The sequence below is a fragment of the Lissotriton vulgaris genome, chromosome 5 (assembly GCF_964263255.1).
Source record: "Lissotriton vulgaris chromosome 5, aLisVul1.2, whole genome shotgun sequence".
NCBI classification, from domain to species: Eukaryota; Metazoa; Chordata; class Amphibia; order Caudata; family Salamandridae; genus Lissotriton; species Lissotriton vulgaris.
The window spans coordinates 1,007,459,872-1,007,487,683 of NC_141693.1; the positions used below are offsets into that span (position 1 = coordinate 1,007,459,872).

The window sequence follows — 27,812 nt, forward strand, 5'->3', positions numbered from 1 at the left end:
AAAGGTACAATAAACCAACACTAAAGGATAAAAGAAACAACAAAACTGAATGACACCCCAAAAGTATTTCAGAAACAAATCAGAGGAGTAGAATGCAAAATACAAGAAAGGAATGCCAAGTCCTATCCTCCTCCACATCCCATTGACTTCCAGGAAGTGCTTTGCACCAGGCAGCGGTTCACTACACAGCGTATATTGTAGGGATTGTTAAAAGGCCATGCACTATGGGTTCTGTGATCCAGGAAAATGAATGCAGTGCATTCTTGAGGGCCACATCATATGCTCAGGGCTCACCTACCATATCTTAAGGTAGGTTCATTGAGCTCTGTGAACATGAGTGGACAGGGCTTAAAGAGGGATGAAAAAACTGGGGGGGGGGTCTCTCAAAGGGACGTGGCAAATGCAATTAAGGGCGTGGCTTAAAACACGTAAGCTGTACATCTGTGTTTAACATAGTGAGCCACCGACTAGTATTTTTCTGTTTCTGTCATTACATCCAGATATATGATACAACAAGTAACATCGTAACTACAACAAATCAGGGCTGTTGGCTTTGTAAATGGTTGTTAGTTGCATATGCTAAATAAGCAGCAACTATGGCTTGAATATTATTGAAAAAGCTTCCACCTATAGGCCTGGTGAATCCACGACAATGTTGATGCTCCAGAGTTTAAAAAAGAGAACGGAAATTCAGAGAGAAAATTACTCTCTTTAAAGGATTTCCCATCCCCTATAACGCTCATCTGGCATGACGTCATGCCGTAACTTCTACACTAGTGAGAAGGGAGCAGTGAGAGCAGCTCGCATCGATGTCCCGAAAAAAAAAGGGCCGCCTGTGCAGGACAGAAAACAGAGCCCGATAGAAACCCGTTTTGAGGCCTCCTTTATAAAAACACCCGGTGCTCGGACCCAGTGAGATCCGGTCCACTTAAAGCCCTGTGAGTGGGTACATATCAGAAAGCCAAAAAAAACAAAAAACACTGGCTCTGAGAAGCAGCAGAAGCTGCTTCTCACGATTTTTCCGTCTAGCTCTCCCTCATTGCTTTTTTCCATGATGCTCTCCCCCACTTACTATGTATAATATGGGTTTGTGTTTTCCATGTTTTCAATCTTTTGAAAAAAAGAGCGGGTAAGAGAAGGAAAAAAATATATTTTTCCTTTTTTTTTCTTCTCCTTCAATCTACGTTGTCGGTGGTCTAACTTTGTCGCCATTTTTGCTCTATTCTTATTTGCTGCTTAAGTAATATTATTTTGTGCCCTCGCATTTGGCTTGTGAAGTCTTTCTTGCCATTTATAAAATAATTAAAAACTATATATTGTTAAAAATCAGTGGAATAAAAAATTGTTTAGGAAAGCCTTTCCTGTTTACAGAAAACGCAGTAAAGCTGTCACTGAGAAAAGTACTGTTTGTGGTACACAAACAGAACACCCCCTCCCTCACACAAATGCAGTGAAAATTACCTCACACAAGAGATGAAAAATTACAAAACAATGAGGTCATCAGATGAAACATCAGCAATGGCTTCAACAAATGAATTAATAGATCGAGGAGTGTGCTTGGGACAGTAAATGCTTGCTGGAAGGTGAAGTTGGAGGTATGGGTGCTAAATATATTTAGCTGTGCCTGTGCTATATTGTGAATGACATTGTAAAAGTGGGTATGCTGTTACTGAGAAGGAGAGACAGCGAGAGGAGGCGGGACGGGGGCGGCTCTAGGCTCATGGCGGCCCTGGGCAGGGAGCATAGGTAGGGGGCCCCAGAAGAGGGGGTCCGGGCGGGGGGAGCCCCCCCGGAGCTCAGGAAAGTGTTTTAATAAAAGAAAAGGCGTTAGATGACCAGTACCTACGGCTGCTCCTACCCTTCCGAATTCATCTCAGAACGATAACATTTAGGAGGAGGAGGGTATTGTGACACAAGACGTGAGGGAGTTGGTAGGGAAAAAAGAAGCCAATCAGGAACCAGGAGGAACGCAGGCTGGGAAGCCAGTGAAGAGGGAGGGGTCAGGGTGTTTGGAAGTGGAACAGGAGGCTGGAGGCTGCCAAATCCCTGCCAGGGGCCACCACACAAATATGTATCCATCCTCAGAGGATTATTATATTAAGTATATATATTGGCGTGGCGGCCCCGGGGGTTTGGAGGCCCTGTGCAGGTGCACAGCTTGCACATGCCTAAGGCCGCCCCTGTGCGGGAAGGGGAGTGAAACATGTAAGAAGTAGGCCTGGTAAAGCAGATACACATTTAACTACAGACTTTACACACTTTCACGATGTGACTTGGCCATGCATGTGGAGCTCGGTGTAGAATAACCATATAATTAGTCAGAAACAAACAGCACATCTCAAAAATGACGTTTGAATCTTTGCCATGCCCTTTCAAGGCTGACGCAGATTGTGCTCACCTCGTAATGCGCCACGCGCTGGGACTCCGAGATCAACTGTGCGTTGCAAATGTTGCAATAGCTGCTGGTGAATAAAACTCCCTCCTCGCCGGCCGCAGACTTCATCTGAAATGACAAGGTCGATAGAGAGAGGGATGTTAGCTGTGAGGGCGGTGATGAACACAGGAGAACGAGGCTAAGTGACAGAATGACAAAAGCGAAGGTGAGAAAGTGCAGTCGAAGTGAGCGTTAGTTAAGAATATGTCACTGGCAAAGGTTTTTCATTCTAATCTCAAACTCTTGAATCTCAAAGGGTACCTGCGGTGCAGCCGAAAGGTCAGGAGTCGAAAATACAATGCATTCGCAAGGTCTCAGCGGCCCAGTCAAACTACAAAACCGTTAAAGTCTAAAGACTGTTTTTACAAAGGATGAGCAAGAGACAAAATACAGTGAAATTAATAGATGCATTGGCAAATAAGCAAGTCGCCACAGACGCTTGAAGAGAAATAGACAGCAGTACAGGAAAGACAGGCACAGGTAAGTAGACAGAAAGATGGCCAGAGAAGTACGGACACAGGCAGGCAAATTAAGAGTCTGGCGGTTCTCGGACTGCCAGGCTCGAGGGAGGGCACTGCCACCACCGTACCGGCGGCACGATGACCAAATTACAACTTGGGTGGTCGGATCACAATTGCACTACCACAGCTGCATGGAAAGTCACGTTCCCTGGTGGTGGTGCGGCGGTCAGGGGCTAAGTAATATGCTGGTGGTGCCACTGCCACAGAGCCATGCATATTACGAGTGTCAGGATCGCCAGCGGTGTCATGGAGGTCTTTCCTCCTTGAAAAGGCTGGCGGTCCTGAAACAAAGGGGGCCCCAGCAGGGTTCCCCGTTACCCATGTGCCACCCTGTGTGCATGCTCCCCAGTTCCTGCATGGCAGGGACTTTACGGTCTCTGCCATGCAAGTACTGTTTTTGGTATTCCCATTGCAGTGCCCATTTTCAGAGGCACCTCCAAAAAGAGCCCGGCAGACACGAGGAAAAGCTAATCTGGCGGGTGATGCATACACACGTTGGCAGTGCGGGAGTGGGCCACTGGCGTGGCGGTCCGCTCCCGCACCGCCAAACTCGCAATCAGCCCTTAGGCTTTCCCTGTTCATGTGAACGTAGACCTAATGAACAGCTGACTAGCACCCCACATTAAGATGAACACTAGTTATTCTCTACCAGCACTATTTCCAAGCGAGATCATTTACAGGATGATCCGCACACATACTCATATCCGGTGTGAGTGATCTGAGCCTGCATTATAATGACATAGTTAGTTATGTATGTCTAACTGCTCTATTATCCAACTTAGAGGCTTATTATGATGTCGGGCGGACACTGTCACAGAAACGTGACCGACCGACCTCCAGTCGGCGGTCCCTATCGCCCAAATACGATGCAACCACACATAGTCTAGTCACATTCTCACATTTCCCTATGGGGGCATGTGCTTCAGCCGTATACCAGCCGTAGTACAAGCTCTCATAAGGAAATGGAAGGTTGTGATCATCCCTGTACCACGTGGCAGGCACCTCAGGGTACCTGTTAAATGGTCCAGGGATCAATGGTGTCCCCTCTGTAGGCCGCAAACAGAGGGGTGCCCTGCTAGGGGCCCCCGAACTTACTTTCCAACAGGCTTTGCCATGTCAGAAAGCCCGGCATGGAAAGCCTGCTGGAAACCGTAATCGTAATCTGGACGGTGTAAAACGCTGTCGATATGGAGTACGTTCCAGTCTCCAACTGGCTGAAAGGCTCCTTGAGCCCATCGATAGCCAGCCGGAATGAACGGCTGATTTCACTTCCAACCATCTAAATTGTATTTAGGCGGTGGGAACCGGCAATCTCGGTCGGAGGCTTTCCGACCAAGATCAGATCGGCCCCATTCTGTCTATCATGCTTCAACGTGTAATCATTCTAGCAGAAACGTTACCCCTAGGCGCTTTAAATTATTGGCCCGGGGGAGGGAGTTATGGATAGGCTACACAGCCAATTAGACAAAACCACAGACAGGCAGACAGGCAGATAAACAGACAGACAGACAGACAGACAGACAGACAGACAGCCAGACAGACAGACAGACAGACAGACAGATAGATAGATAGATAGATAGATAGATAGATAGATAGATAGATAGATAGATAGATAGATAGATAGATAGATAGATAGATAGATAGATAGATAGATAGATAGATAGATAGATAGATAGATAGATAGATAGATAGTATATATGATGAGTTTTATGGATTTTATGAACTTAAGGATATACGACATTCAGCAATAGTCCTTTGTAGTTTAATCTTTTTTTTAAATATTTATTGCATACATTTTAATGGTATTTTATATATTGGGAAATGTGTATTTCATGTATTGCTTTTATGACTTAATTGTTGAATAAAGTTTATGAATTGATAGATAGATAGATAGATTGATATAGAGGGGGCTTTTACAGCACCATATCTACAGATACGTACGCATTTCTGCTCCTAAAACATGGCTACCAGTTGCAAATTTTGAGTGAGGTACAAATCTTAGAAAACTGACATTTGCATTCGAAGCTGAGGCTGATCTAAAAAAAGCATTAGCGCAACATTAAGCCGAGGCAAGCAGGCAGGCGGCATCCAAAGAGGACCAGTCTAGATTAGGGTGCCCATAGTTAGGACCTTTTTAAAACACCTGCTTTAAAGAGCTTCCTTCACTTAGGTGGGACTGTCATTGGGCAGTTCTCTTCTGAGTCGAGGAGGAGCAGTAAAAAAGTACTGTTTTCCAGATATTTCTAGTTGGCACTGAGGGATCACGTTGATATTGATTTTTAGGGACAATGTTAGGTTATTGCAGGCCCTGCCAGGCTTTCTGTAAGGCTGATTGGTGTTTTACATATGTAGGCGAGAGTCACATCACTTTCAACTCCGATCTCAGGGTTCGCATGATCAAGACAGTGGGCTGCCGCTTAAGCAGTCATTGGTGGCTTGTGTTGCTTTGACAGGCAAGGTGTTTTGCTGCGAGCCTCGCTAGTAAAGTATTGCTATGTTCAAAAGGACAACAATTGTATAGCTTCTCTGCTGTCAGAAATGGGCTGCTATGATACAGGCTGCACTGGTATGCCAAACCCTTTTATGGCTTTTTTGTGTGCTGTTCATGATGTTCAATTATAAAGAAAAACAGATCTGTCTCATGAATCTTTAGGGTTTGGTTTTCTAAGCCCTAAATGTATCTAAACTACACCATTTGTGTTTTTATCATGTGGAAAAGGCTTTAATCCTGCTCTGTTTTAGCAATCACATGAATCCCTCTGTGAGAAAGTGGTTTATCAGTTGGGTGGATAGTAGTCCACCACAAGTAATAATAGCACTAATCCTGTTGGGTCCAGTAAAGGTTTTAGTAATTCAGACCTGTGCTGAACCCTTGTTGCTATGGCACAGAGCACACAGGCCTAACTTCTGAAAGTGTGTAAAGCATTTAGAAGTATCAAACCAATTAAAAAGTCAAAAACACAACACAATAAAAATTCCCCTCCATTTTAAGAATAGAGAATATCTAATTAACAAAATAACACCAAGACCACAAAAATCTAACTAGGAGAAAAAAATATAGGAATGTTTAATGCTTTGAAATTAAAATAGCATTAAAATGCACAAAGCTCCAACCCCTCCTATTTCTTCGTGCTAGCCTAGATCACAGTAAAAAGTTATTGTCCCCGTAATGGATCGACAGAGAGATACAGAAACCAGCTGCATCTCAGTGGAAAGATTACCATCTGATTTAGAAAATTTAATGGAAAAAAAGTTGTTGTCAACGAGTCATCGGGCAGGGCAAGCTGGATCTGAAGCAGGGCTCGACGATGATGGGTTGCTGAAGTGCTGGGTCCCACTGTGCTCGTCGAAGAAGGAGGGACATTTCCAAACAGGCAGTCCGTTCCCAGGCAGGCCTCAACTTTGATGGGCTGCTGCTCTGTGTCTGTCCCAATGAAGCCCTCTGTTTTGGACTTTTCTGGAAATCAGATCTCCTTCAGAGGTGCAAGCCAGCAGGTTGACGCTGTAGCTTCGACAGTGCCCGAGGTCTCAGTTGGGTTTCCAACTAGAAAGTTGGCAAAAAGTTTAAGTCCCACTTCTTGTAGTTTGGGGATAGGAGGAGTGCACTTTTACCCCACCCAAGATCCAAGACCTGGGGGGCAACATTTGGGGGTTTGGGCTTACTTCAACGGAAGCCGTCATCAGGGTCCAGGGTATGCCCAGTTGAAAATGGTCAGCTGGAGTTCTTGTAGCTTAACCAGATATTACTCAACTGACCCTTGGAATCCACCTCTTACTCTTGGGTACAAGTGGTAGCAGTCCTGCCCTTAGGGTTCGCCTCACAGGTCTCAACAGCAGATGCAGTCCTTCTTCTGTCTTCTGTAGGCCAAGTAGTGTCTGAAGAGAGTGTTTCCAGGCTTGCCACATTTATTCCATCCACTGGCCTGTGTGAGAAGGTGACTCAAGGCCTGGCCCTGATCTAGAGGTTAAACATTCCCAGTGGTGACTCTGCCCACTTTTGAAACAGCCTCTATATGTCCTACTGCAAACAATCCCACAGTGCCCCTCTCTACCTAAAAAAAGATGGCAAATCCTTTCTTCCCTGTGCAAAACTCCTGTACCCACCCTAGAGGTGTGGCCAGGGAAACTCTCCCCTGTGATTACTCAAAACCAGTTTGGAGGCAGCTCTTCTCTCACTGGGATTGGTGCATGGCATCTGACGTTCGTCTCCTACGCAGTATATGAGAACAGAAGTTGTATGCTATAATATTAAAAGAGTGTGTGGTGTGCAAGCTAAGAAGATCGAAATACGATGGTCTCCATTGTCGCTTGTAAAACGGGTGTATTATTCTTAATCATTGAATAGGGATATACAAGGGAGTACTTGAAGATAAATCATCAAGAAATAAAATGACTGCAGAGGCCCAAAGTTTTTCCTAGAGGCAGGCTCTGTAGAATGCAGGGGTCGGTATAGCTAGAACACTTCTCAGCAGAGGCATCATTAGCACTCAGAGCACCCCCAAATATGCCTACTGACAAATAAAAACATAGAAACATGTTTTTACTGCTATAGTTTATAGACACCCCTAGTCCAGAACAAGCATTGGCATAGCCAATGAGTCTCGCCTTTGGGACCTTATAAGTGTTTAGATATCCAGCACAATATTCTTGGTGCAACAACATCAAGTGTTGCATGGCTAAACACTTATAAGGTCCCAAAGGCGAGACCTATTGGCTATGCCAATACCTGTTAATTTTGAATGCATCTCTGCTTCCCTTCTACATGCCACTTTTGTACATCAATTACTCTAAGTTGTAATTGGAATTGCATTTACATGGCGCTTACTACCCCTGGTGAGGCGTTGAAGTGCTTTTTTTGAATATCATGCATGTCTATCTTAAGCCTTTTCTTTTTTTTCCAATCATAACAATAATAATTCCAGCAAACATTTACTTCTCACATAGCTTCCCTCTAATGATCACACCTAAATCACTAATGTGCCACAAAGAAACAAGAGTAAAAGCAAAAAATAGTTTCCTTTAGCATGCAGGAATAACCCCACTAGCCAATGGACTGACAACTAACTTGGGGATCCCGGTTAGTGTCTGACTCCCTATAAAGCGCTTAAACACCACATCAGGGGTAGTAAGCACTATATAAATGCAACCTCAATCAATGTGGTAACATAAAATGATCCCCCCACCCCGAGGGGGCCCTGAATCTTATATATCTCACAGATACTAATTGACCTTGGGCTTAGTGGGGGCCCCTGAAGGGCTGAGGGGGCCCTGGAAGAGGTGGAGGTCCCATGAACAGCAGGGACTGCAAGGGTTTGTGTTACGCCACTGATCTTAATGTAAAATGTTCTGCTTACTGACGTTTTGCAATGAGGAAGTGTACGGACCAACGTTCTGAAGTGCCTCGCTGCAAAAATCCTGAACATGTAGCCTGACAATTTATTTTAGACTATACCAACTTGGCTCATGTGACTGTGAAAGGTTGCGTCAATCAATCAAAAGCTTGGACTTCAAAAGCATAAAGTACCTTTGATGGCAAATGTGAAAAAAGGGCAATCCTCGCAAAAATGTGAATTAAAATTTTAATCAATATGCATTTGTTTTTAAAGAAACACTGCAGAATAAGTAAAACGGACAAAGCATTAACCTACGTTTTGAATGCCATCATGTTCCCTAGATGTAGAGGTGCGAGAGAGCGTGTGCCTATGGCCCTTGCCTTTTACTAATATAGTGTATGCTGTTTTACTGAAGGGGTCGCAGGTTCTCCGTGGAGATTAACAAAATAAAGAAGATAAGTACTAAAGTTTTTGTTTCATAAAAGACAAACAAAAAAAAAGATTTGCTGGTGCATCAATGCCACCTTTTTTGCGTAGCTCATCAAGTGCAAAGAAAGAACAGTGTAATGCGTAACAATCACTCACCAAACAGTTAATATTTTAAATCAGTGTGTTTTGGAACCACAGGTTTGGGATATTTTCTTCACAGAGGAGGATGAGAATTACTGAGACAAGTCAATGACAAGGATACTCGAAAAAAGACCTATGTGGGGGTATGGGCCATTTTCAAGCCAATAACTAAGATGAGCTCTGCTTGCCATCAAAAAGCACTAATTGCTTTCTTTCAGAATGTAGCCATTATGGGCCATATGTATCAAGCAAAATTGCATTCGCAAACGCCGAAATTCGCAGATTTGCTAATCGCAATCAAGGAATTTTAAGAAATCGCTAAAAAATTGCGATTTTTCACATATATCCCTATTTGCAATTCTCAAATAGCGATTTCTAAAAAATTCGCTATTTGAGAATCGCAAATCAGGATGTTGATACCTATGGTCCAAACTCACCAAAAGAGAGAAAGTGTGCTACCCTTCAGAATTCCTGGTCAACTAACAGCTTAATTAAAACATGACATACATAAATGGGAAGAGAAAAGATAAGAAGCAACAAAAAAGTAGTGAAAGGATACAGCCAAACCCAAACTGCAACACACAATCAATCAACGAGCAATCACATGGAAGGATTTACAGCGCTGCAGCTTAGAAGCAGCCACTAATACACCCATCCCAGAAACAGCCACTCGTAATGCAGCCCCAAGGCAATCACACACAGGCAACCACAGAACATCCTCCCACAGGTAACACAGGTAACCAACCACAGGAAACCACTGAATATACGGATAAACCAGTCAGAGCAACTACACTCGTGTCACAAGAGCACTCTTACACAGGCAGTCAATAAACAAGCATACACAGGCAGTTGGAGAACCTTCCACATAGTAGTAGCAGTAAAAATGCAATGGCAGACGCAGAAAAGTCCCACACAGGCAGTCAGACAGAAGTTGCAGCTGTACACCGGAAGCCTCCGAGCAAATTCTACACATTAAAAGTTGTCCTAAGGGCACAAAAGAGGCGCATCAGGTATTTCAGATGCACGCTGTTCAGTTTACTCTCCTGATAGGGTTGCCGCTTTGTAAATTAATTTCTTAATGCTTCCTACAAAATGCAGGAGCCAGTTATATAGACAAAGACACACAAAGCTCATTCGTAATTAGCAGCTAATTAGCACAGTGAAATAGATGCTGCTGGAGTTTCAGCAGGCGAACAGGTTGTGTAAACAATGCTTATAAATCTCAACAATTTTATTGAGCACAACACAACTGTCAACACTTCATGGAAACAAGGCATAATATGGCAGGGCCCCCGACACGTGTGCGAGGACCATTAATAACCGGTGCGTGTAGGTTCAAGCAAAGGACAATAAAAAAAAAACGAACCAGTACAAGTGCGCGCCTCGCGCGTCAGCAGGGGAGGGGGCCTACGCGATAAACTTGCGGGAGCATGCAGCAAGAAGCGATATTTGCGACCATATGGCGCCGCGCGCTCCCGCAAGGGAATCTGCAGACTTACACGCGTTGCCATTGCAAGCAATGTAACGTGTGCACGTTTTTGCCCCCAAAGCTGTGCCGCTAGCTAAAGGTCTGTCTCCTAAGCAGCGCGTGCGCACTGCGTAGGCGAGACCTAAACAGTGGGCTTTGTAAAGACAGCAGAGGAAGTAATAAAAAAGAAAGTAATAGAAAGAGACCTGTAATACCAAAATTGATAAATAACTGCTAAGATGCACCAACAATCCAACCGCCCCCTCCTCGCACACACACTTTTTCAGATTGATAAATACCATTTTAAATCATGTATCCCATGTCTACCATACGTTCTGATCCTGAGCATATCACTTCTCCTCCCCAGGCCTCAGGTTCCATATTATCTAGAGTAAGAGCACTTCTAAGTAGGCTATCTCCAGTGTGCGTCGTTGTATAAACTGACAAATACATGTAGTACATCCACCTTGCTGCAGGGACGGTCTGTGTCTGATCCCCGCAGCTAGTTATAGAACCCTGCTGCAGTGCACAAGGTCTTGGTGTGACAGAGTTAGGACTATGGAGGTCTGGCAGAGCAGTCTTCCAGGTCAGCATTGAGGTTACTTTTTTATTTTTTACAGAGTTTTAAATAGCGTGAACTTGACCCGAGGGTACCAGGTATCAGAGCGCTTTACACAAGCACCAGTTGCGTTACATGTGGACACATGCATTTTTGTTAGGCACGGGGAGATTACGTGATTTGGACAGAATCACAGGATGTTGCGCATCCTTGCCGAGACTCAAACCTGGTTCCCCAGATTTGAGGTCAACCATCCTAGCCATTAGGCCAACTCCTCTACCCTTGATACAACAATGGATGTTCTCTACCCTGGGAAAGGTGAATTTGCGTCAGGTCAGACTGAGGTACATGGGCAGAGAAGTATACTGTGTGAGGCTGAAAAAGCTTGATTTGTTACGGCTGTGTGTTGCACATGGCTTCCTGACAACAGGCTTCCCTGCTCTATCAACAACTGCTGGAGTGAAAGTGATTAAAAAGATTGAAAGATTGGAGAAACAAGTAGGGTCTTAGTTTCTTTCTAACACTCATAAAATTGTCGTCTATTCTCAGGCTGATCGCCAGAGAATTCCAGAGTTTAGGTGCCAGAAATGCGAAGGATCGACCTCCACTTCCAGCTCTCTTAACTCTGGGAACAGCAGGAAGCTGCAGTGCAGTGGCGTTCAGCACTAGTCTCACAAAAACTAGTTTTGGACCTAAGCACCGGATATGCAACACAACCCATCTCATCTTCTGAAGCGGCTGTGCTTGAACGTCTCCTCTTACCCCAGGCGGATACCACTATTAATCACTTTACTATGAAAATAAGGAAGTACCTAAGCTGCTTATTGTCAAACATCACGAAATAAGAATGCATTTCTTTGCTACAAAAACCTGCATTCAGGTAATTTATCACAATTAGAAAGTGGCCTGGAAAACTTACTTTCAAGTTCAGAAATGAAAGCATCTGGGAGTTTTACCTTGCCAGGTCCTTAGAGAGTGGCCACGCTTCATTTCATGCCCAGGCTTTGTTCCACAGTTGCATTCGAAATAAAAGGAAAGCCTGTGATACAACTTCAGAGTGAATCAATCATCATTCATTTTTCTGATTCAAAAGTGTGCGTGGCATCAAGAAAGAGGAAAGGTGGCTGTGCAGATGTGCACTCTACAGGGAACTGTAATCACAAGAGATCCATGTTTACAAACCACCACCGGGGCGGCCCCTCCGCTTGGGAGGAGGAGTGTCGCCCAACTGGTCTCACAGCAGGAAAAATAAAATGATAACGTTGTTTTGATAATTTTATTTTTCAAAGGTTCGGGCTGGGTTAGGGCAGACTGGGGCTGGTGGCACAGGGGAGGAGGGGTTTTCACACTCCAATTGCGCATGACTGTTTGTCCGGCCATCTTGGGCCAGCCAAACAGTCACGTGCACTTTGCATGTTCCCCACCAGGCTGCATTACACTGCCTGGTGAGGAACATGCTCAGGCTCCCATTCCTCATCCGAGCGCCGAACAGCAGCACTCAGGCCAATCACAACGCTGCATCGCATAGTTGTGATTGGCTTAGGGAATGGGGCCTTTGTACTTCCTGGTTTTGGCCGCAGAGAGACAATGAGGGACTACAGAGGAGAGACATGGAGAGGGGCTAAGTGTTTTATGGTTTGTATTTTGTACCCCCCACTGCCGCCTCTCCACTCTCGTTCCCTGCCAGCCGCTACTGACCGACACCGAAGTGTGCGAGTAGATCATGCTTGATAATTATCGCTAAGACGAGTTATACCTCTCACAAAGGGGCAAACATGCAAATGTTGGTTCTTATCACACCAAAACCCGTATGCCCTTTTATTTACCAGGAATTTTTCCTTCATCAAAGTGCAGCAGCTTTGACCAAAATCCTCAGCAATGTGGCTTTTAACCGCTCAAAGTAGGTTCTGGCATAAAAACCACAAAACTCAAATTCTATCATGTGAACTAATGGTAATGAACTCACTTATCAGAAGTTATCGGGTCGCTTCTACTGATGGCCTTCATATGTGTGTGGAGGAGGAACTATACCAGAGATCAAGAAAGCATGAAATAGACAGGAACATTTTTAGCGGCTAAATTATAAGTCCAAGCATGCTTCTGATACATTAATGTCAAAAATGAAGCACACAATCACTTTTTATATCATCAGGAACTCTGCATACGAGTCTTGCCTAATTGGGTTAATAAATTATTGTTTCTTTTCCAATTAAATGATAGTGATATGACATTAATCACGCCCGGCACATTCATTAAAATGTACGAAATAATAGAAAGAACAAAATTGTATGTCTATGTTGTACTGAGCTTAGCAAACTAAATATAGCATAATACTACTATGAAGAAAACCTTCAGCACAATACAGGGCTGACGTCAAATCCTTTGACCATGGAGAAGGGCACAATCAATCTAATAAACCATACGAAACTGCTGATGTGATTTACACTTGCATTTAGCAAAAAGGAATTAGTGGCATTACGAATTTCTAAAGGGCTGTTGAAATGATTAAATTGTTTTTAGCCAATGGTTTTTAAGTTCCATGCTGTACAGTTTTTACCTTGCTCTCTTTTATTGTATGTATATGAATTGTTTCTTTTATGGCAACAAAGCCGAAATAAAGAATCTTTGAATTGAATTGAATTGATTATAAGGGAGCTCAGTGCCTGCCCAGAGATCTGCAAGTCATAGGTACAAATCCTAATAGGCCAAGTCAACTAGTCTCTTATCATTCCGAGATGTGTAAACTAGTATCATTGATTTGGATACTATCAGGACCGAATATCAGGGAGCAACCTAGGTTGCTTGACAGTGGGCATAGGTCCAAGCCCCATCTACTTTGGGAAGATAGAGTGAGCTGGCATCAAGCAACTCCCACTGGTCTAAGCTAACACCTCATAAAGGACCACTTGAACAATGATAGACTTATGTATATTGTATATGTATGTAAATGCCATGTATATTTGTATATTTTTTTCAGAATGCTCCTTATCGCAGACTATGCCAAACACTAGAGCACTTTTCAATAATGTACTGAACAACACAGGATGCTGCACACAGGTAACCACAAGCATCAAGAAAATAAATGAATAACAAGCACTGGCATAGCCAAGAGGTCACGCCTTTGGCAACCTTATGTGTTTAGTCATGCAACACATTATCCTGGATGCTGTGGTGCCCGGGATTGAAGAGCCATACAATTATTACACACTGGGTCATGCTGTCCGATTCAGGAATACATGCTTGCTAAGAAAATATTTATGGGCACATTCCAAGGCTTTTAAACACACAGAAAGACTAGTGCCTTGATGCAAGTCAACAGGGCTATAACATTCTGTGTGCGGCTGCATCACTAGAGTATTGAGCAGTCTATGAAAAAAAGCAGTGAAGTACTTTCCAATAGTGGAAATGTCACATCCCTCCTCCCCCAGGCGTCTATTCACCAGGCACCCTTCTAGTTTTCCATTCAAAACACTGCTCGCACCATCAGTTTAACACCAAGCCCCTGCCCGCCCTCTGTCCCAGCCCTCTATCTAAGCCCCTTGGGTATATGAGCACTGGACATAGCAACAAGAAAATGCTCCCATTGGTCCGGTAGAGGGGAAATAATGAATAAACAGGGACAGCATTGGCATCACTTAATCTTCGTGCACCTAAAAACAAAGAAATTAACCTGACCTTATGTAATGTAACTGCCGCTTTTGTAGAGCGCTCTAATACCTTCGGGTCAGTTGAGTTCCTGCTCTATAAAAATGCCCCCAAAATGTAATATGACCTTGTGTAATGTAACTAGCAATCATATAAAGTGCTCCAAAAGCGTTGGGTCACTCGAGTTCACATTATATAATAAAAACTGTCTCACAGCCCCTGGGGAGCTACTGTAAACGTGCATTGAAATTAGAGCTCTGACAGGAGGACGACAGGAAGAGGCACTGGGGCAGGCATGCAGCGACACGGGAGGAGGTGGAACGGATGAATGCTGCTCCCATTTGTTAGGTAGAGGGGAAATAATTAATAAACAGGGGTAATTTCAGTATCCCTTAATATCCACACACCAAAAAACTAAAAAATTACCCTGACCATGTGTAATGTAACTGTCACTTTCGTAAAACCCTTCAATACCTTTGGGCCAGTCAAATTTGAACGCTATAAAAATGCCCCCAAAAATGAATTTGACACTGTGTAATGTAACTAGTACCCATGTAAAGTGCTCTAACACCTTCAGGTCGATCGAGTTCACAATATATAAACAAGTGTCAACAAGAGACAATGCGACTAGAGTTGCCCATGCCTTGCCCTTAACTGTGCTGCAAGGTTGGGCTGCTGAAGGTCTAGTGACCAAGGCTCACTAAAGCAACAAGCAGTGAAGCTGGAGGGATTTTGGGGATATCCTTGCACTTTGAAGTCAGAGAAAATTAAAGAGGAGCCCTGAAATCAGCGTCAGAAGTGTCTGACGTTTCATCTTGGTATTTGAAAGGTACTGGGAGATTAAGTGACGGGTGACGGACGAAGCCTAACCACTGAAGATGGACAAACAGTGACACAAGCAGGAATCAAAAAAAAACATAGTCCCCCAAATGAACACAAAAACAGAAGCGTAATGTTAACAGTAATTGAGTAGTGCTCTGTGGAAGAAAAACAAACACAAAAAGGATGGACAAAGAGGATAGATTAACCACTAGCAAGTAAGAATTGTTGAAAGACAATCGAAAGGACGAATTAAAAGGCAATGGGCAGGCTGTAAGCCCACAGAGTAAATACAGCATGCCTCAAAGAGACAACGCATGTTCTGCCTCTGCTCGACCTAAAAAAGGGCAAGGCAGTTAATTGATAACATGTAACTGGTTACCTATACAACAAAGATATGTAGGTACCCTGTTCTGCAGATATCACCTGATTGGTCGATGATGTGAATCCTGCAAGGGAGACGGGAACGTGAGAGACATGGTAGTGTCACACTTGGGCACATGAAGATACTACAACCAAAAGAGAGACCAAGAGTAGGCCCAGATCAAATTGTCGTTATGCTGGCATAACTTCAGGTATTTCACCTTAGGGTTATTATGAAATCCTGCAATTACGCAATAATGCTACATTGAGGTAAATATCCTACTGTAGGAGCATGGGAACAACACAAACGAACAGAACATGAGCAGCTGGTTTTTGCTGCACTTGGTTTTTTTGCACTCTTTTAAAATTAAAAATGCGTCCTTTCATTCAAAATTGACCCACGGATGCATTTAATGCTGAGATAAGGCACTAAGTGCCAGATCCACATTTTATGAAAATGTTTCATCTTTTTAAAAAAAAATGTTACATAAAAACTTGTTACTTACCTGTAACTCTTGTTCTCCAGTATTGGTATCTTTCATAGATTCACATGCTTGACTCATCCCCACAGTCGAGGTGGGACTCCCACAGTATATTCTAAAGCAGTAGTAGTAAGTAACATAACTTACAATGGCAAAAAAACATTCATTTAATATCATATCTACCTCATTTAAAAAGACCCAAATTTCAGCCAATCAGATGACAGCATCCATAGAACACTCCCAGCAGAGGCAAATTCCATCAGAATTCCGAGCACTAGTGGAAACAGTCACAATGTGCCAGGAAGGGAAGCCTCTATGGGGAGGAGGGGAGGTTGCATGTAAATCTATTAAAGATACCAGTGCCGGAGAACACGAGTTACAGGTAAATAACACGTTTTTTCTCCAGTATTTGAGTATCTTCTATAGATTCGCATACTTGAATCGGAATAGCTAGCAGTAAAATATATGCATAATAAAATAAGACAAATACAGCAGTGGATGGTGGGTACAACGTTATAGATTTTATGAAACTAGGATCACCTTATTGAAAAAGATGCCGAAGAACCTCTTGACCCACAGCTGTATCACTGCTCTGTGCTGAATTTAGACAGTAATGCTGGGTGAAAGTGTGCCTGCTGTTCCAAGTTGCAGCATGGCATATACTTTCGATAGGCACTCCAGCAAACAAGGCCAGCGTTGTTGACTCTGCTCTTGTAGAGTGCACCTTAGCCTTGTGTCTTAAAGGTCTACCAGCATTTGGCTGGGGCATGAACATGTCCCATTTGCAGATATTAAAGGTCTACCAGCCATAGAATGGCAGAATTGTATGGCTGCTGCAATCCATCTTGCTATGGTGGGTTTGGAAATTGGGCCTCCTTTGTTATTGTTTCCAAAAGCTAGAAAATGTTGGTGTTTAGTATGTATATGCTTTGTGCGATGTAAATATAACTTTTAGCATCTTTTTACATTGAGAGTGTGTAGAGCTGTCTCTGCTGGTGTTAAATCATTCAGAAAGAAAGTCTTTAGTGTTTCAGGTTGGTTGAGATGGAAATCTGTGGGAACCTTAGGTATGAATTTGGGATTGGTTCGGAGAATCACAATGTTATCTTTGAATTACAAGAAAGGTTTGCTTACTCTTCTTGTGGAAGTAAGAGCTGAGAGTAAAGCCACCTTCCAAGAGAGGAATTTGAGTTCCACCTTGTGAATAGATTTGACAGGACTTTTCATCAATTGGGATAACACTGTGTTGCGTTGCCATGTTGCTGCTGATGACATTATTGGAGGAATTGCACTGAATAATCCTTTAAGAAATTGTAAGATTACCCTGTTAGACAACAAGGAAGGAGATCCCAAAGTGCACTTCAAAAGAAGAGAGCACCAGATCAGATTTGGCTAGAAATAGACGAGAAGGTAACACCTGTTCTGGAGGCAATGAGATGTGATGAACACTATAGTTCTCGCACCATATACAAAAAAGCTTGGAGAGCCAGTGAGATCGCTCTAAGCTCTAGAAATCTGATATGAATCTTTGTCTGTGCTATACTCCTTTTTCCCTATATGTGTAGATCTTGTAAATGAGCTCCCCACCCTTCAGGAGAAGGTCCGTCAATCCTGAGGAGAGATTGTCGGAGCTTATCCTAATTATTAGGGGAAGGATCTGGATGATGTCATCGAATTCTATTTCCACTTGAAGCCATTGTGCATCTAGTTCCTCCTGGAAAAGTCTCATTTTCATACATGCATGAGGTATCAGAATAATGTCCGATTACATCGTGCCAAAAAGAAACTTGAGGAGATGAACTGAAGCATACTTCCTTTTTGAAAGACTGTGGGCTAAAGAATGCCGTGTCTAAAGTGGCTCCTAGAAAACGTATCCTCTTTGAAGGATAAAGCAGAGATTTTTGATAGTGCACCGTGAGCCCCAGAGTCCGGAACGTTTGTAGGCACATTGCTGTATCTGTGGACCCTTAACTAAAGGACGGTGCCTTTATCAGCCAGTCGTCAAGGTACAGGAAAACTTATAGGCCGGTCTGTCGTAGGTAGGCTGGAATTGAGGCAAGACATTTTGTAAATATCTGGGGAGCAGATCTGAGACAAAACAGGAGCACCTTGAATTGGTAATGAGTACCAGCTACTGTGAATCTGAAGAATTTGCCATCCCTGGGATGGATGGGAATATGAAAGTATGCATCCTGAAGATCAAGGCTATTCAGGAAATCTCTGTGATTGAGGAAATGCAGGATCTCCTGGAGGGTGACCATATGAAAAGATTGATTTTTAAGGTACTTGCTGATTTCCTGAGGTTTCATTACTGTGAAAAATCAGGAGTAGAAACCCATTCCTTTGTGAGAGTGTTGAACCTCTTCTATGGCCCCCTTGACTAACATAACCAACATTTCCTTACAAATAAGATGAAGATGAGATGTCAAGGATTGCGTTGAGAGAGTATGAAGCGGAACGTGTATGAACTCCAGGGTATGGTCATATGTGATGAGGTCCAGGACCAATTTGTCTGTAGTGATCATCCTCCGATAAATGATATATTTTGAAATTCTCACTCCCACCGGAATATGTTCTGTAGATAGTGTAACCAGCACTATGAGATTGTCACTGCTTCCGGTCGGTGTTTCTGGCTGAAGCAGTTTGCCTTCTTCTCCGTATCTGCTTATAGTAGGTTCCGGATGGCAGTGCTCGATACGGCTTGTGCTGCTGGTAAGCAGGACAAAAGGACTGCTGGAAGGATTGTGGTTGATACCTTTAGTATACACCTCGATAGGAATGTTTCTCACCCATAAACTCCACAGAAGGTTGTTTTCCCGAAACTGGAGGTTTCTTTGGGACTTAGCTGTCTCTGTATCTGATTTTATTGTCTGCAAGGCGTCATCGGCGTGCTTCCCAAACAGAGCATCGCCATCGTAGGGAACGTCTAAAATCTTTGCCTGAACTTCAGACCAGAATGATGTAGCTTTGTGCCATCCCTGACATCCGAGTACCACTGATCCAGCTAGTTGCCGGAATCCAATAGGCGCAATGTCCATAGCATAGTTTTTAATTCTGGCGTTGATCTTTCCTCTGCAAGAAATCTAGGTATGTGCCGATGTCCAGCCACATTTGGTGATTGTATCTGCCCAGAATTGCCAGAGAATTTGCTGTAAGAACAGGTACCGAAAAACTGTTTCCAATATTATCAAGTTGCCTGCCCTCTCTGTCAGGGGGAGTAGAAATTTAAGTGGAGGGATTTTTTGATAGGAATTTTGCAGCCTGAGCAATTATAGTCTGGTTTTGGATGTCCTGTGAGACAAGCGGATGAGTCTTTGGGCGCTTTATATTTTTTGTCAATTCTGGGAAGAACTTATGTGACGGTTGCTGGCGTCTTCATTATTACTACTCCTTTTTCCCAAATATAATCGACAATAGGTATTGCCCATACCATCGTTCTGGACTGTTCCTTAAAGTCATACAGAAAACAGTCAGACTGTTTGGCAGTGATGGGGAGCTGAAAATGCATAGCACCATGTCCCTGAGCTTGTGAAATCCACCAATGTCCTCTGCCAGACAATCCGCCAGTTGCAGTGCTGGTGGTGGTATAAAATAATCATCCCATTTGTTGGTTATAGTTTGATTTCTGAAATTTCACCTTCCTCCCTATCTCCATCATCATTGTCTGTAGATGATGGGTCATCTCGAGGAGGCATGGCAATGTGGGCCTTTGGTTGGAGTCATCCTCAGAGAGGTGGAGATGGCATAGGGTCTGGTGGAGGCATCTCGAGGAGGCATGGCCATGTGGGCCTTAGGAGTCATACTCAGAGTAGGTGGAGGTGGCAAAGGGTCTAGTGACATAGGTGCAGGAGTTTGTAGTAGGTAACAGTTGCACTCCTTGTGGTATTCAGAATCACTTGTAGCAGTCCTGGAACATACTTTGTAAGTCTTGAACTAAGGCAACAAGAATTTGAACCACACCTTGGGGTGTTGAAGGAGGAGCAAAGTGGTGGTACAGCTCTACATATTGTTGCCCTTGATAAATAGGCTTGTAATAATCCCCTTCATCTTTGTCCTTTTGATATTTAACATGCAACTCAAAAGGACTGTGAGTTGCACCCTAAGGTCCCTGATCATCTTCATCTGATTGTTTAACATCAAGCAAGTGGCTTGGAGGTACTGGTGATACCTTTCAAGGCGATGTAAACTCTGGGCGTACACTATCTGGTGTTGAAAAGAGCCTCGTAAAGTCGATGGTAGCGGAGACAGTGTGGTCAAAATCAGCATAGACTGTTTCTTAAGCTTTGCTTTCGACGATGATGCCGAAAGCTTTTCAGTGAGTTGCGTTGTCGACAGTCTAGTTGACGAGATCTTCATTGACAGTGTCATTACAGTTCTTGTTGATGTAATTGTGGTCGTCGATGAGGCAGTTATAGTCGACAAGAGGGTCTTCGTCAGCGCGGTGGTCATCGATGTGGTGGTCATCGATGGGGCAGTGATCATCGATGGGACGAAGTTAGACGTTAAGGCAGTCGTCGTCGAAACCTTAGTTTTTACTATCATTGACGATGATTTAAGCGGGGTTGCCATCGCCGACTGTGCTTTTCCAGTCAGTTTGGGCTTTCCAATGACTGGTTCAGAAGAGGATCTGTCCGGCTTTATGGCAGGGCTACAGATGAAGTAGTTGGTTCAGATGTAGAGTCTGAAAAAGACCTTTCTTACTTTCCATCAAGAGAGGAGTCTGATGTAGACCCAGGGTGTTTTTAAAAAAATGCTTTACTGTGCCCCTTAGGAGACCTGTGGGGATACCTCTCTCTTTCTGGATTTTAGTGAAGTAACAGAATTCTCACTTTTTTCCTCCTCAGAAATGATGACAGTCTTTGATTTAAGTTTCTGAAGCCAAATCAAATGTCTTCCCTCACAATCTTCGAGGGTTTTTGTAGAGAAGGTCCTGCAGATATTGCAATTTCCCCTTGTGGGTGGGATGAAGGCAATAGATACACTATCAATGATGATTTCAGAGTTTAACCTTTTCTTTCTGCAGGTCCCACAAGTTCTAAAGAGACCTTTCTTCACAAATTCGGACATACTGGAACACAATTGAAGTAATCTGGAATAACCAAATCAGAAGAACTGAGCAGAGCTCAGGGAGACTCCCTCTCAGATGCGTGTGTAAAAAATCTGAGGCAAGATGTATCTGCTGGGAGTGTTCTAAGGATGCTGTCATCTGACTGGCTGGAGTTTGAGTCTTTTAAAATGAGTCAGATAAAATATTAACTTTAATGTCTTTTGCCATTGTAAGCTATCTTAATTATTGCTACTGCTTTAGAATATACTGTGGGACTCCCACCTCGATGACGGAGATGTTTCAAGCATGTGAATCTATCAACGATACTCCAATATTGGAGATTTACGTGATTTTGCACACCTTAACTAAGAGGAGCATATAAATAGAGTTGCTCCCAATATGGTTCACGAAAGCAAAAATGACTTTGAAAACTAAGTAAAATTTCATCTAATGTATTTTAGAATTTCAAATGCTTTTCTTGATGTGAAACAGGGATTATACATACTCTATGATAACATCCTTTGCAATCTTTCATTCAATACCATCACTTTACTTAAATGTTCTGTACTCAGTCTCTTAGATCCCCAGCGTATATATCTAACTGCCTGTTGTAAAATCTATTGCCACAGCTAATAAATCCATAGATTCCCGCTGGTTGCTCATAATGAGTGACACTAGCAAATCTCAGGTTTTTAGCAAAAGGTACTTTGAATTTAGGGACATTTGTTCGCAATTCTTACAATGGGAAGGTTGACTACAGGCGCCTGACTAGATAGTGAAGATTGGCTGAACGGGGCATGCTTGACATGGGACTACTTGGCAGGTGCGGATTGTTACCTGCAAAAAAATTTCAAAGCACTGACATCAAGACAAAAAACAAGACAACCAACTAAATGCTGTCTCTGAAGTCTTTATTTTACCATCGAAAAATGTTCTGTTCCTAACATGGAAATATATTTTTCATACACATTTCTACGCCACAAAGAAATAAAAGAGCAGACATCATTAGCAGTGTTAAAAAAAAAAATAACAATTAAACATACTTTCCTCTCTCTGTCTGTATCTTGTAACCCCTGTCTCGCTCTCTGACTGTGCATGAGGTTAGTGAAATGTCAAAAGGCGGCCATTTTGTAGATTGGAAGAAAACCGGGGCAAACTTCCACATCCTAGCTACTCTGCTGCCTACTATTCAAGTGGAGAGCCTGTCAATAACGCACTTTCGGGTGTTTGATTCAACAATACGGTGCTTTAAAATACTCTATTTAGCTTTTGATGCTATGAAGCCACGAGCTTTGCTTATCTAGCAGCTGATGTGATAAATTATCACCAAAGAAATATATTCAAGAGCACAGTCCACGCCATAAACACCCTATAGTTGTAAAGGTAGCTTATATCTAGAGCGCAGTGCCTTAGAAAGGCACCGCTTACCCCACCCTAAGAGTCCCCCAGGCACCACTGACTGAACATCTTTCTTTTCTACTTTAGTTTGCTTTGGAGTGATAAACACCCAGACTCCATGAATTCAGTAGCAGGTGCATTTTAAGCACCACAAGTCACACACACGTTCTCTCTCTCTGTGATTTACTCTTCAATATTCATGCTCTATTTGCTAAACAATTCTCATTCCAAAAAACGTATCTGATACACTTACAAAACCTCATGCATCCCTTCCTGCCCTGCAACCAATAGACTTTAATGACCTAAAACTGATCAACAGACTGAACTTCTGGGGCTTAACGCAGGCTGATGCAGAGCATGAGGTCCAGATCCTCAGAAACATGGGCACAACAGTACCTTTCCAAAGTCCCATTAAATAGCGCCTCGCCATAACCCCAATCTTATTTGACCGAGGGCAACAGATACTGGCTGGAGGCCAGAATGTAATTGTCATGAAAACTAATAGCGTTTGGGGAGGGGAGATGAGATGTTAGCATGCTTGTGATTAGGTAGCTCCTCTGTGGTAGCTGAGATCTCAGAGTTGGTTCACAGTATTTGGTCGGGGGACCTGCCATTTTTGTAACGCCATGGCATGCTTAAAATGTGGGCAGGCGTTGGACAATCCAAAAATAAATGTGGCACCACGACAAAACATCAAGTGTTCAGCAACGACCCGTGAACCAATTTATTTTATTTTATTTTTAAGGGTTTTACATAGCGCTGGCCAGACAGGGAGGTATCAGCGTGCTTTACAACCTTATTATCATGTAGTCCCAATAAGATTCATTTAACTGTTCCATTAACAGTACTGCGAGCATACTTCCATAAAATTGTTCTCTATTGAGAAGGGTATTCCGGTTCTATCTGGGCATTTAATTTAATTTTATTTTAAATTAGACTTAGGTTTAAAATCAAAAGGAGATATTTGAACGTTTTCTCTTTTGCAAGGTGCAGAGCTCTCGGTAGCCCTCCATGAGATCTTCCATTTAAAATACAGAGGGTCATATTATCAAGACAGGCGATAAAATTATCACCGTTTTAGCGACAGCTTTCTGCCGCTAAAGCGGCGATAATTTTATCGCCTGTCTTGATAATATGCCCCATAGTTCGGGCGGTATTTAGGGTTTGCCAGACAGTTCACTTAGTCAAAATATGGCATATATCCCCGCCGACAAACCGAGAGTGCCTTTGACCCTGATGCAGTTGTAATATGGCAGGCAGGATGGGTGCCATTTGTTGACAAAGTTCAATTCCCACCAACCTCTAAATACGGCCCTTTTGATTACTAAGGACCACAGACTTCAGTGTACTGTACCTGAAGAGGGATATTTACGTTTTTGATTCATTGACACAAGTACCTTGTTCAGCTAAATGCACAAAACTCTGTGTACATAAGCTTGAGGCAACAAAGGATCAGCAAGACATGGGAAGCCCTGGAGCAGTGCTCATCAGCGCAGCACCAGCGTCGGTCGATGCATTACACGCCGCACGTGAAATGAAGGGCAAGGGCTAATTAGTCGGTGGAACGGGAACTTGAGCGCCTATTCCTCCCGCCCTTTCTACCTGATGACAGCTGCCTCGAGCAACATGCACGGTCCCTTCTCACGGCGGCTGGGGATATATGTAGCTTGATAGATGAGTGCCTAACAAGGTTTTTTTTCAGCTATGTCGAGCTGTTCGATTAGTCTGAGCTTGAACACTCGAATAACCTTCGTCCACCTATGACTCACATGAAAAAGAGCGGAGTCACCTGTCCGGCACGGCACCTGCGTCTGTCTCTCTGGGCAGTCTAGAACATTCGCTTAAATGGGCACACTACCCTGTGGAGTCACAATCCTGCCTAGGGATTTACTTGCAAATACATGAAACATTGGCATTTGCATCCCGCAAATGGAAGCCATCATGAAGTATATGAAAAAAGTTCTTATTATACTTTTAAGATCGCTACTATATTGTGTAGTGCAACTTGGCAGTCATATTAAAAAATATAATACATGAGCAGCCGGTCGCTGCTATTGGCGTTGCCAATGCCAGGACAATCATACAAACATTGGCAATGCCAATAATAACAACGAATAGCATTGGCAAAACAAGACCAATTGACTTTCACCTTGCCTTATGAAAGTTTGGTCACAATCATCCATTCTTTCATCAACCTGAAGGGACGTTTCACATTTGTGACTAACTTGCTCATGTCTTGTTTATAAGAAGTGAAGTGGATATTTCATAGAGAAGACTTCTTGATGCAGCCAATCACTGTTCTCTAGAGTACTTGTTGGCATCTTGTAGCATAGGTAGTTCGAGAGTCCCCACAGAAAACCTATTTCTCTACAGATCTCAGAATGGCTGTGGGTGCGTTGTTATGTTCAATGTGTTAAGTGTGCAGAGGCACAAACCACAATGCTGCTAAACAGCCTCAGGTTAACAGGAGGACACAGTCAAGCCCTGAGTTTAAAGCACATCCAGGTGTCCTTATCACACTTCTCTCTTTGTCAGACATGTTCTTCTCTCACACAGAGTTTGGCTCATCTTCCTCTGGCAGATATACCTTTTTCCTTTTCTCTGGATCTCTGAACCAATCCAGGCCCTAGTCTGCACTATTTAAACCTGTGAACAAATATTCTAGTAAACACGGGGTCACGGGGAACCTCTGACCAACAAAGCTACGAGCATTTGCATTGTTTGGAGCACATAAAGGAAGCCCACATGCCAAGATATATGTTCGACAACAGCTTGCCTTCCCATGTTAGTATGTTGGGCTAACAAAGGCACATTGTTCTCACTTCTCCCACCTAGACCCATATGCCTACCCACACATTAGCGGCCACCACTCCGTGACTGCACTTCCTGCTTATGGCACACAGTTGTACATGCAGTATCCTTTGCATGTCCACATGGCAGGCTAGTGGCAAGTACCCAGCGCTGTGTCTTCGGCCAGGCTGAGAAACCACGTATGGGAGAGAAGAACACAATAGATTGACGGGCTTTCATTCCATCACAGCCCCACAGCTATTCCTGTTATAGACTACACCCACCAGAGATCAGCAAAAAAGATCCCCATCTCTGTAATTCAGGGTGGCTTGATCTCTATAGTACTGACATGGTCTGTGGCTACAGTAAAGTATGTTTCTAGCCCATATGTGGCTACCTGTGCCATTTGAGTCCTGCTGGTCATCATGCAAGTGCTTGGTGGATTATACAGCCTGGATCCACTCAAATCCTGGAGTGCTGTTTGCTGATTATTGAGGATTTCCAGAATCGCACAGGCACATTTCAACACTGGAAATTCCTGCTTTTATATGAAAGGCGCGCCGTCGCCCTCCTCAGACACACCTACAAGTCTTGGAAACTGCTGTTTCTTACTAGTGAACCCCTCATTGTACCAAAAAGAACATCTGTGTTTCCAGCATTGAATCCCCTAGCTGAGCTGTCACTCATCATCTGGCATTTTACGAACCTCTAAAATCAGGATTTTCAAGAGTCTCTTCTCGCCTGTAAATGTTAATTTCCTCGATAGCAGCGCGCGAAATATGACATCTCAGAAAAGGTCACAATATCTCTTTTGATGGGTAAAACGACCATAATCTAACCCTTCGTATTTATCCGGCAATCTAACACCCACTTATCAAAATGCATTAGTACTAGACGCTCCTAAATAAATAAATGCTATTAGTCGACTCAGAGATGGTGCTCTTCCACAGCACAAATCTGTCGATCTCATGGAAATATACTCAAGATCGGCATACAGGAATGTAAACCAGTTAATAACTTGTCCTATCCTCCAGCTGTACAAAAGGGGGTGGTGATGGATGGAGCATCTGAATCAATCAAACACTCACACCCAGTCAAAAGATCTGGGTTTAATCCATCACCGTTCTTTAGCCCACTCTGCCACCCCAGTTCAGACATGGCCATATGCAAATCAGTCTGACCCTGTGCCTCATGGGAACAGTCCAGCCCGAACTGCCAAGCCATGTCCTCCCTGGACTGGAAACAAGCTTCAGAGGACCGTTTTCTGGCATTCCAGCCGTCTTCAGCCCGGCTTGCTTGAATCCAGTGGCAAAGTGAGCAAGGGACTCACGTCTGAGCATACCCGCCACACTTATGGCGGCCAAAAGCGGTACAAAAGGGGGCGGTGATGGACGGAGCATCTGAATCAATCAAACACTCACACCCAGTCAAAAGATCTGGGTTTAATCCATCACCGTTCTTTAGCCCACTCTGCCACCCGAGTTCAGACATGGCCATATGCAAATCACCACCCCCTTTTGTACCGCTATCCTCCAGCTATCAGCATTGTATGCATTGCCTTACTGCCTTTTCTCCATCCATTCTCATGGAAATTATTGTGTCCTGCTTAGGGCTCCACACTTAAATTCGGGTGAAATTAGAGAGTTTAGTAAATTGACACAGTCTATAAGAGGTCCACTTGTTTTGGTGGTGTTCAGCAAGATTCATGTTTCTATAACACTTAGGTCCATGCATTCATTTAGCATATTCACTAATGTTCTAGGCTTGGCAATATTGAAAGGATGAACAATGATATTGCACTATCTGTTATGTAGTTAATTCAGGTAATCATTCCAGTAATTTTCCTACACCCAGCTTTTGGGCCTGACCTTGAGGCAAATGGGATGAGAAGAGAGGAAAGAACGGTAAACAGTATTACAAATACTCTATGTGATCAATAACAAGCCACACACAGCCCTGCACGCTCATCTGTCCAGTGCCCTCTGGAATGGAAATTCTGAATGGAGGCAGGAGGACAGAGTAGGAGAGGAGAGTGAAGAGCTTACGGGTGAAAAGGGAGGGCTTGTGAGAGTGAAAAGTGTTGAGAGTAGGAGGGAGGAGTCAAACTGAAAGGGAACATATCTATGGCAACCGGTGTCAGCTGGAGTGACGCTTTGAATGTGCAATCCTCCACTACCTCATTGACTGACACCAGACATGGATTCCACTACATATGCTAACTAATCAATTTTGTTAAAGAAGAGGGCACTTTCAGGTAGTTAAGGACCTAGGGCGAACTCCCCAAGTCATTATGTGAAATTGAGAATCAACCTAGAAGTGCCTCCCTTCTTAGCTGTATAACTTCAGTGAACCGACTTTTCAGCCTTCTTCCACCTTCAGCAGT

At 43.5% G+C, this 27,812-nt stretch overlaps 1 protein-coding gene across 1 annotated transcript in view; it reads right to left on the reverse strand.

Moving 5' to 3' along the window:
• The window catches only part of LOC147711895 (zinc finger matrin-type protein 4-like), a 1,215,746-nt gene that overhangs the window by 934,587 nt on the left and 253,347 nt on the right, over positions 1 to 27,812 (reverse strand). The window contains exon 2 of the mRNA XM_086922617.1: positions 2,399 to 2,503. Within this exon, the coding sequence (XP_086778743.1) occupies positions 2,399 to 2,503 (105 nt within the window). The remainder of the gene's footprint in view (positions 1 to 2,398; positions 2,504 to 27,812) is intronic.